Source organism: Bos grunniens, chromosome 6 (assembly GCF_055505025.1).
Source record: "Bos grunniens cultivar Pamir isolate PY7600 chromosome 6, Bosgru_T2T1.0, whole genome shotgun sequence".
NCBI classification, from domain to species: Eukaryota; Metazoa; Chordata; class Mammalia; order Artiodactyla; family Bovidae; genus Bos; species Bos grunniens.
In genome coordinates this window covers 49,518,421-49,529,720 of record NC_141170.1, presented here as the reverse complement: position 1 = coordinate 49,529,720, position 11,300 = coordinate 49,518,421, and the positions used below count along the sequence as shown (strand labels likewise).

Sequence of the window (11,300 nt, the reverse complement as noted above, 5' to 3'; positions counted from 1 at the left end):
TCAAGCATTTTTTAATTTCATGGTTGCAATCACCACCCGTAGTGATTTTGGAGACCCCAAAAAGAAAGTCAGCCACTGTTTCCACTGTTTACCTATCTATTTGCCATGAAGTGATGGGACCTGATGCCATGATCTTAGTTTTCTGAATGTTGAAATGTTTCTGAATGTTGTACACTTTAAGGCTCATTAATCTCAGGTTCTTCCACAACGATATATTTGAAGCAACTATTGGAATTTAAAATTTCATAATGCTGCACCTCAAACAGAAAAACAATACCTACTTCTGGAAACCAGGGTAGTGGATGAGTTCTTTTTGACAAGGAAAACGCATTCTTGATTTTTTTTGACTTTTGTTTGCTGTTAAAACTAATTTTTCAAGAAAGTGAGCATGATTAGATTTCTTCTCTAATGAGAAACAGGGACTGATAGGATAACGATTTTATATCACTTCTGATAACAAGTGAAAAATGAAACGCTTTTCAGAAGATTTAGAAAAACAAAACAGGTAGAGAACAGAATGCAGGCATCAAAGCCAGAAAGACAATGGTGTACTCTTCAGCAGTAGAAACACAAGCGATGAGAGTCGACTTTGGGGGAGGAGAATTCTAGCCAACGTAGAACGTCAGGAGAGAAAGCCATGCTAAAAGGCCGAGGGGAATCCCGTGGGGGGCGGGGCCTGACACGATGCGCATGCGCAGACTCAGGTGGCCGCCGCCGCCGCCGCGGAAGTGAAGCCACCTAGAGACGCCGCGCCGTTTTTGCGCTGCTGCGCGTGCGCGGGCGGAGGGCGCCGGAGTCGTCTGCTTTGCCGCCTCCGCGGCTGTCTGCCCTGGATTTCAGTCTCGTGCTTCCTTCGTCCGCTCGTCGGCGGGTTCGCGCCCCTCTCGAGCCCCTGGTCAGCGAGGCAGGGGAAGGGGTTGGAGGGGGCTGTTGATCACCGCGCTTAAGTTGTGCTCGGAGCGGCCATGTCGGCCGGCGAGGTCGAGCGCCTAGTGTCGGAGCTGAGCGGCGGGACCGGAGGGGATGAGGAGGAAGAGTGGCTTTATGGCGGTACGGAACTTCCTGTCCCTTCTCTTTCCCGGGTTCTCTCAGGCTTCCCCTCCCGACCCGCAAACTGCCGGCGTCCCGGGCCCCTCACGCCGCCGCCTGCGGCCTTTCGTGCGGAGCTTTCTCTGGCCTGCCTTAGGCCGAGCGCGGCGTGCGCGTTCCCCGCCCCCCTCCGCCTCCTCCCGCCCAGCCCACGCCCCCAACGCGCAACGACTCCCCCCCCCCCCCCCCCCCCACGGCTGCTGGGCCGGGCTGGGCCGGGGGCGCGGGGTCGGAACCCAGCCTCGCCCTCCTCCCCGCCCGCCCTTCTCGGCCGCCTCGCCTCAGCACTCTTTCACTTGTTTTCTTGTATCGATTCTGAGCTTTGTTGGCGTGTTTCTTGTTGCCCTTTGACTGTAGGATGCCCTTCTTGTCCCACAAACAGTCATTCTGTAATAATAGCTAAATAAAGTTGATGCTGTAAAACTAACGTCTTGTTTCTTGATGGTCAGTTTGTGTGGAATGCACCTGCAAGGGTACCTCCTTGTCTGAAAGTCGTGCTTTAAAAATAATTAATTAAAAGAGTGAGAGAAAGAGATGGAATACATTATGGCCCATAAAGAAAACCCCGAATGTCTCCTGTATTAAGGTGAAATTTTTCTTTTTTAAGAGACTTGGCTTTAACCCACATAGAAGTACCTCATGTCCCTTAGGCTTATGGTTTTCAGTATCATCTCGTGTATCTATCTTTTACACAAAATGAATTTACTGCATCTTTTACTTACCCGTTGAAAGAGAGTTGTTTGACATTTGTTTTTTAACTTCCATGAAGTCACAGTCCCTTTTTGTCTGTTACCAGTGCTAAATTTGAAAGTTAATGTTTGTTTCGTGCCTAAAAGGCATATTCTCGATCGTGTTTAGAGTAGTAAAAGCGCATGTTTGAGCACCTTGCTCCTTGACGTGACTTTGACAAATTTAATTTTGGTAAACTTGTGAAATACATTACCTTTGGTGCAAGATTTATCATTAGTTAGTACTCTTTGAAATGTAACTGTGTAGGGTTTCTTTTACAAAGATCTAGAAATCTTGAATACTTAAACGTTGGTTTTTATTAATTTTATTTTTCATTAAAAACATAATCTTGTTAAGTCATTATAAGGTGATCTAACTTTGGATGTGCTTATAGGCCCATGGGACGTGCATGTGCACACTGATTTGGCAAAGGACCTAGGTTAGTGCTTGTGATGATCACTTCAGATTTTCATAATAATAGTTTCTTTAAGAGTGATTTGTTTGTTAATTTTATTTATTTATGTATGTATTTTTTTTGGTAGATGAAAATGAAGTTGAAAGGCCAGAAGAAGAAAATGCCAGGTTAGTGAAATTTCTTATTGATACTTAACAAATATTGTGTGGTACAGTGATCCTGTCAACAGACTGTCAGCATTATTTGGTTATCATCATTGGCTTGAATGAGATTGGAAGACACTGAGTCCTTTATTACTATTTCAGGATGTACTCTTAAACCAATTGTTTGCTAATAGCCTAGGGGACAAAAAAGTTTTTGAGGTAAGGGTTTGAATATTTTTCATATTAAGTAACTTCGTAACCTTAAGTGAGCTCAGTAGTGGAGTATACAGTATAACCATTACACTACTAAGGAAAAAAGGTTTAAATTTTTAAAAAATAATTATTTGGGTAACTACTTTTATAACTAACTACTTTTACAACTTAACAACTTAAGTATTTCAAATTTAAAATGAAAAGTGGAATGAATGAATTTGTTATAAGACTGAAAGTGTTAGATTATCAGAAAGGTGTGTCATTTATTGAACATATTAAGGAGCTAGAAACTTATCCTAAATTCATAATAGCTCATGGATACAAGTACATGGATGGATACATGCTGACATTACTCTGACCAGATTCCTTAGTGTCTTATAATGAGGGAGGCATGATTGCAAAAAGGAGTTTTAAAGATATTTGGGTTTAAAAAGAGGAGGAAATGCCACGTCACACCCACTAGGATGACTGTAATCAAGACAGGTAGTAACAGGTGCTCCTGAAAATACAGAGAAATTGTAACTCTGATGGTGGAATTGTAAAATGGTTCAACTACTATGGAAAACTGTCTAACAGTTTCTCTAAAGGGTAAAACATAGAGCTGCCATATGCACATGATCCAGGAATCCTACTCCTAGATACATTCTTTAGAGAAATTAAAACACACATCACAAAAAGTTTTATGTGAATGTTCATAGCAGCATTATTCATAATAGCCAAATATGAAAGTAACCCGTGTCCATTAAATGATGAATGAACAGATTTAGAAAAGTGATACATTCATAAGTTGAAATACTGTTTGACAGTAAAGAGAAATGAAGTACTGACATGTGTTAGAACACAGTTGAACCTTGAAAACATTATACTTGCTGAATGAAGCCAGTCACAAAGGACTGTGTATTGCGTTTCTAATTATTAAGTGTACACAATAGGTAAATCCAAAGAGACAGAAAGTAGTAGTTACCAGGGTAGGGAAAAATGGAGACCAACTACATACCTGTAAGATTTCTTTTTGGGATGATGGAAGTGTACTATAATTAGATAGATACAGTATTCTGTCTTCATACTTAACGATCTTCTGGTTGTATGCTTCAATGAGTAGATTGTATGGTATATGAATTGTATCTCTGCTGCTATTTTTTAAAAAGTGAAGGGAAGAAGTGAGAAATGGAAACAGCTGACAGGGTGTTGAACTTATTCTCTGTTTAAAATACCCCTGTTTTGGACTTTTTTTTTAAAAATTATTAACTCAGTACTGTACCATCTGAAATCTTGTTATTTAATTTTGAAATGGATATATCCAAACCAGTTCCTAACCCTGATCTCAGTTAATCACAAAGTTAGGATTTGTGTAATCTATAGTGATGAAAGTAATATTATTTCCTATCCTGTTTTTCAGTTGGTCTAGAAATTAATGATAATAACAGGATTTTGTGAACTAATTTTTATTTTATTTTCTTAATATGAGTTCTTGGCTACAATTCTTGAAGCTTATTTTCTGATTTCTTACTTCCTCAGTACACAACCTGATTAAATTGATTGGAGAGGAAGCCCTCTCCCTCCCTTGTCACTGTCAAAATGTCTTCATGTTCCTTATTAGCACTTTATTTGGAAAGCAGTTTATTTCATCCAGAGGAAAAGATCTATCTTTAAAATTTTATTTTTCTATAAAAAGCTTATAATTTTACCACATTTCTAGCATTTTAGTGGTGATAGAGAACAAGTCTGTAGGGCACGAGCACCCTGCCAAACCTGTGTTCTGGTACTCAGAATGGTACATATTCCATTGCCCTAAATGATCTGAGCTCTTGCTATTAGTTTTCCCCAGATTCTTTGTGACTAAAAAAGTGACTAACCCATCCTTGAAACTGTTATTAACCATTGCATTGTGCTATCTCTAATTGTCATGTTTCATTGATCCAAGGTTTGGTTAAATGTACTGTTTAGTGACATAAAAGAACAAGCCCAGCTGGTTTCTGAGAAATGTACTGAATAATCATAGTTGCATGTTTTTTTCCTTGGGCTAGTGTAGAACAATGAAAATTTAACAGATAAATTTTTAGGTTTTGCCCTTTATTTTGGTTTATTTGGAAATTGTATTACCAAAAAAAAAAAAACACTGGAGATTAAATTGATTCCTATAGAAACTGTTTGACAAAAAGTGAAGTTTAGAAGAGATTAGCAGAAATTCAGTGAAAAGAGCTTTGAACTGTATCAACATCTGGACATTTTTCCTGGAAATGCTTTACCTAAATAATTGTGAGTTGCCTTGTACTTGAGTTTATTTATCTATAAAATGAGGTTAATGGTTAATTTCCACTATAAAAATTGTAGTTGTTAAAAATATAAAAAACCAATTGCACTACAGTACTGGAAATTTGACTTCATGGATAATGGCCATATGCTAAGTCTCGTGAGAATAAGAGTGTTTATTATTATATAGCAATTTTGTTATAACAGGGCAAATTCAAATTAATAACTAGCCTTAAAAAAGTATGTCGTGTGAAAATTAGATCTGGAGCTCTTCACTGCCAAACTGGAAGGCAGTCTTAAATGAAAATTAACTTTTTAAAAAATCTTAAAATGTGTTTTTTATTTGACAAAGGACATATATCCAATAAGATGAAACTATAAAATGAGGAAGAAAAGAGGAAACTGTTACATAGCCCTTGGCAGTTCCTACAGTACCTCAATATTCAAGGTAGTTTTAGGGTAAATAAGATTAAGTACGATGCATATTTTAAAAATGTAAAAAACTCAAATTGTATCCCACCATCAAACTGCAAATTTGGCATCATTAACAAACTGTGGGTGCAATTCCATTTTACTTCCAGTGTTGAATGTACATGTTTTGTGTAGGCATTAGGAATAGCAAAGTAAGACAGGCCGTTTTTACCATCTTTTTTCTTATGCAACAGACAGTAATTTCAAGAAACTATCAAACGTAGCTTAAAAATGCTACAATGTTCCATCCTTACTTCAGAAAAGTAATACAAAGCATGTGCTTGTTTTTGTCGCTTGTAGTGCCAATCCTCCATCTGGAATTGAAGACGAAACTCCTGAAAATGGCGTACCTAAACCGGTAACACAAGATCTGGTTACTTCTCTGTTCAAAATCTTTATCGGTAGTTTCCCGTTCACGTGGGGAAAAAACCAAAATTTAGCATTACTTGCAGTATTTCGCATGAGAATTAGTGGGAGGAAACTCTAGACGAAATGGAGCATTTACCAAGGCTTAATGTTTATTGCTTTAATAAAAGAGCAGTTTATTATTAATAATAATAGCCTAGTTTTTTCAAAGCAAGCATTGAGTCTCGCAACCCAAGTTTGTCAGTTGTTTTAGCAGATATATCTATATTTTATTTATATATATATATATATATATGTGACAGTCTGACATCATGCCTATTAAAAGTAATGTTTTGCAGGTAAACAAATCATTGTTCTTAGGAATATTTTAACATGTTTTAATCCTGTAAAAAAGAACTTGTATTCTGCAAGCTCGAACTTGTATACAAAAAACTATTTAGCCTACGAGTTCTGCTTTTTTTAATTTTGCTCTTATGTGACTAAGCATAAAACAGCCTTTTAGAGTCAAAATAAAACCTTTGTGTATGGCCCAACTTTTACTCATAGAAACAAAGTATTCCCTCAGTCATTTGCAGGGCCTCTACTGTGTGTAAATGATTGTCAGGAGTAAGTGAACTGTTTTTTTAACTGACTGATGATGTTTAACCATGACTCTGTGACCCTTAAAAATTGTTTTCCTTTTACCTTCATGTTCTTTGTGTTAAGAATTCCTCAAATTTTTTTAAGTTTATCTTCTAGATATTTTAGTATGTTGCCTTAGATCTTACTTTTAAGAGGAGCAGTTCTTAATAGGAAAAATACATACAGTGTTATTTACAAAAAGACAATGAAAAACTGTTTTTCATGTACAACTTCCGAGTTGTAAATGAGTTGAAATAGGCAGCAGCACTATAACTTTTTCCTTTACAAGGAGCTCAAAAAATGCAAAACAGTTACCTTTTCAGTTACTCATCTCAAATCAAAGGTTGAAATGGATTAATGAGTGCATTTTGTGGTTATTTTTTTGGTGTAGAAAGTGACTGAGACTGAAGACGATAGTGATAGCGACAGTGATGATGATGAGGACGATGTTCACGTCACTATAGGAGACATTAAAACGGGAGCACCACAGTATGGGTGAGTTATAAGTAACAGTTGTATGTGCTTAAATCAAAGGCAGTGTGCCTGTATCAGACGATTAGTGATTGATTCCATTGTTTTTACAATTTTCCATCTGACCATGATATGAATTCTTATTAAAATTTCATCTGATAAATTGCTAAGACAGTAAGTACAAGTTCTTGTCACAAGGAAAAAAAATATTTGTAACTATCTGTGGTGATGGATGTTAACTAAACTTACCGTAATCATTTTGACAATTTATACATATATCAAATCATTCTGTTGTAAATCTAAAGTTAATACAGTATTATATGTCAGTCATAGGGCTTCCCAGGTGGCAAGAGTGGTGAAGAACCCGCCTGCCAGTGCAGGAGACATAAGGGACAGGACACAGGTTTGATCCTTGGGTCGGGAAGATCCCCTGGAGGAGGGCATGGCATTCAAGTATTCTTGCCTGGAGAATCCCATGGAAGCAAGAGCCTGGAGGGCTGTGGTCCATAGGGTGGAAAAGAGTCAAGATACAACTGAAGCGACTCGGCATACATGCGTGCATCTAGTTGCATATCATGATGTAAAGGGATTTCAGAATGAAATTTTTTTTCCTAAATATAAAGTTAGGTAAACTTGTGTGGAAGTAGCAGTTTTTTATTCTTGAAATTGAAGTGTTTTTACAAATTCATTGAGTGCCACAGATTCTTTAATTAGAATTAGAAAACCTTAAATTGTTGTTTGCATCTATATTGTTTTTAACATTTTATTACTTTTCCAGACCTGAGTTTAGGTTCTTTAATTTTTTTGTTCAATAAAAACAATAACCAAAGTACTTCTTTTTGCTTTTTATAGTGTATTTTTCAAGTGGTTAATAATCCTGAGGGCTGTTTATGCCAATATGTTGTCTCAGGGTTTATAGTCTGTAAAGCTGGATCAAGCAAATGGACTGCTGAGGAATAAAGTACGGATTGGGATTATGTTATGGTGGTAGAATAAGAGTTGACGTTGTTTCTGTGCTTTTCAAATTTGGATGTATACTGTGGTACTAGTACATTGAAAACAAACGTTTCGTTAATTGCACTATCATTTATTAGGCAGTCTTATCTGAAATGGAACAACATATGCATAAATGCTTTTGAATATTTAATCTAGTAGAGAAATGTTTTGAAGTTATTTCAGGAAGCTTAAAGGTAATTCAGTTGTCATAATCAGTTTTGCATTATAGTAATGACTGCTTGTGGAATTTTAAGACCCTAGCAACTTTTGGAGGGGCAGGATTTAAATGATTCATGTTAGGGTAATGCTTGATGTTCTCCTCATCTCCACTTAAAGTAAATGATTAGTGTTGAGCTTGTGATATTAGTAAACCCTTATGGTAATAGGCCTTTGTCATCTGGGCTTCCCTGGTGGCTCAGATGGTAAAGAATGTACCTACAGTGCAGGAGATGACCCGGGTTCAATCCCTGGGTTGGGAACATCCCCTGGAGAAGGGAATGTCTACCCCCTCCAGTATTCTTGACTGGAGAATCCCATAAACTGGAGGAGCTACAGTCCTGCTGGCAGACTGCAGTCCATGGGGTCACAAAGAGTTGGACACAATTGAGTGACTAACATCTTGACTTCCTTTTTCATTTGCACTACGCAGAAGGAACACTTTAAGAGAATACCATAGTATTCATTGCATTTTTAGGAAGTATTGTCCTCTAAAATTATTTATATTTGCAAGTATAGAAGAATTAAAGGAAATGGTGATTATTTTTTTACTAATATGACCAATTTTGGGATAAGACTTTCATACAAATATTAAATACACATAGACTCCCATAGTACTTTATCTGAACTTTATTTCTTATAGCAGTTTCATGGATTGTAATTATGTTTGCACGTTTATCACAGTTAGACTCTGAAATCTTTGAGTAGAAACCATGGTTTATGAATTTTCCTATTTCTTACAGTGTCCTACGTATGGTATTTAGTAGGTGTTTATTTAGTAAATAGACTGCATATTAAAAAACACAGTTGTCTTTGAACTTTTTTCTTCCCTCAACATTTGACCATGAGAATTTTCAAACATTCAAAGAAGTTTAAGGAATTGATGTGGACACTTGTTTACTCATCAGCTGGATTATATAATTTATGTTTTGCTGTGTTTGCTGCATCACCTGTCTGTCTACTACCTACCTCCATGCCTCCACCCACTCATCAGTCCATCTTTTCTTTTGTAATTTTTAATGCATTTCAAACTAGGTTACAGATCTTTCTAGAGAGTATAAAGCTTTTTTAACCTTGTTATCTCAAGATATAGCCATTGAAAACTGAAAGAAAGCCAAGGAGGAAATAAAATTTAATGAATATTTACTTTGTGCAGTGTTTTCAGAAGCAAATTTAAAGAGCAAATTGTTTTTAAGGAACAATGCTAAATTGGTTTATTGTAAGCTGCTAGAAAGTAACAACTAGAATTGTTGTAGGTAACATACTTTTTGTTACCGAGTTTATTGTATCTATAAGTAAGGTAGGAAGAAAAGCAGATCTTAGGGTAGGAATAATTTACCTTGTGTAGAAGAGTGGCTTCTCAGCTATGTCTTTGAAATTCATCTGCTCATTCATTAAATACTTTTTAAAGACAGCTTGTCTGGCATTCTGTTAATTGATGATGGGAATATAAACTATTCTTGTTTATCAAAAGTAGTGAGGAAGACAGACGTGAGCAAACACTTTCTAGCTAAGCAGTGTAAGTGCTTAGCTAGAAACATGTACAGTGATTTAAAAATTTTGAGAGGACGGTTGCTAAAAGTCTACGTGTGTTGAAGAGAAAATTCTAGAGGAGGTAGTATTTGAATTTGTTTCAGTAATTCTTGAGACAGAAGGAAATGGACTGATGGTTTTTGGCAGAGGAAGCTACTTAGATACAGTGGAAGCATGACTTAGAGGAACCAGAATGCTGGAGAATAAGGTAGATGAGGAAGGTTGCTTCTTTAAACCACAGAAGAGGGAAGTTAGTACATTTTTGCCATGTAATCATGGTAAAGGTTATTAGGTCGGTCACATTTGAAATAAAACTCCAGCAGATGTAGTTGAGATGTGCTAGACAGAAATTATTTAGTAGATTTGAAGTAATCATCTACATGGGGTGATAAAACTAAGCCAGCATCAGTAATATAGTGATAGATGAAATAATTTGATATATATGAGTAAAGAATAAATGGAAATAACGTGGGTAATGGTTGGTTATAGATGGAAAGGGAGATAAAGGACTCATTGACCTGGAGATTTCTAGATTAGTTCATTGTGTACATAGCAGTGTATTACCATATACGGGTAAGGTGGGAGGAGCGGGTTAAAATAAAATTTCTTGGTATATTTAATTTGAAGTTCCTTTAGACAGCCAGGTACATAGGATCTAGCCCCTAGAGAAGCCTGACATCTCATGGTGGCGGGGTAGCTATTGATTGGTGTCAGATTTACTTGAATACAGTTTTCCAGACAGCTAAGCCTTTTTACTCACAATGAATGCAAAGGCTCGGTGGCATTAAAAAAGAAAAGTAACATTTTAAAAGGCACAGTGGGGAAGGGAAAGTAGCTGGGTGGAAAGTAAAGAACTTCATGTAATGAACTATGGTAAGCCATAAATACTGTTTTGATTTATCCTTTAGCAGTTCTGTAAGAGGACCATTTGGAGACAGTCCTTGGTTTTTGTACTTTGACTTTCAAATAGCTGGGACTTTTGTATATCTTATATAGATACCTCAGAGTGCTTTTGCTGTGCTGAACTTGATTGTTGAAATGTAAGTATTAAGAGGTAGGAACCATATTTGTCCAGTTCCTCTTTCTCTCTGCTTAGCTTAGAACTATATGTGATACATTGTTGGTACTCAAGCATTTATTGTTGTGTCCGACACTTTCGACCCCATTGACTCCTCTGTCAGGTTTCCCTGTCCATGGGATTTCCCAAGCAAGAATACTGGAATGGGTTGCCATTTCTTTATGCAGGGAATCTTCCCGACCCAGGAATGGAACCCATGGCTCCTGCTGCTCTCCTGCGTTGCAGGCAGGTTCTTTACTGTTAAGCCATGGGCAGAAGTATTTATTAGATGAATTAATTAGTCAGTGAGATGATAAAACCTTCAAGTTGGTAATGATGGTCCTCCTTGATAGTAACAGTTTTGTTTGGGCTACCTTATATTTCTTACATTTATAGCAGTGGAGCTTTATACAAATATTTGAGTATTTTATTGAATATAGCCTTACTTTTTTTTAGGCAGAATAACCTAGGTGTCACAATTAACACATTGGAGACAAAAGATGAACATTATTAGGCAGGCAAGAAGCAGTGAGTTTTTGCAAGTCCAAATGAATGAGTAGGAGATGAGGAAGTAAAAACTAGGCATGTAAACTATTCTTTCCTTTCCAGCCAAATTTCTGATTAGTTTGTAATAGTGGAATATTGAATTATTTACAGGTAGGTTTTTAAGATGGAAAATTAATCATACTTTTAAATAAAATTGTTTTTATCTTTTATTAAGCAAGTG

The 11,300-nt window shown here is 36.8% G+C and overlaps 1 protein-coding gene across 17 annotated transcripts in view; it reads left to right on the top strand.

Annotated features, from left to right (window-relative positions):
* Positions 1–740: 740 nt before the first annotated feature.
* Positions 741–11,300, top strand: part of FIP1L1 (factor interacting with PAPOLA and CPSF1) — a 65,088-nt gene continuing 54,528 nt past the window's right edge. For 9 of the 17 annotated variants that reach the window (XM_086405772.1, XM_086405766.1, XM_086405763.1 and 6 more), the window contains exons 1-5: positions 741–1,050; positions 2,213–2,257; positions 2,361–2,400; positions 5,614–5,671; positions 6,692–6,795. In XM_086405772.1, coding sequence (XP_086261898.1) covers positions 966–1,050; positions 2,213–2,257; positions 2,361–2,400; positions 5,614–5,671; positions 6,692–6,795 — 332 coding nt within the window. In that variant the 5' untranslated portion in view covers positions 741–965. The remainder of the gene's footprint in view (positions 1,051–2,212; positions 2,258–2,360; positions 2,401–5,613; positions 5,672–6,691; positions 6,796–11,300) is intronic. The other 8 variants (XM_086405771.1, XM_086405769.1, XM_086405764.1 and 5 more) reach the window with 1 other exon arrangement.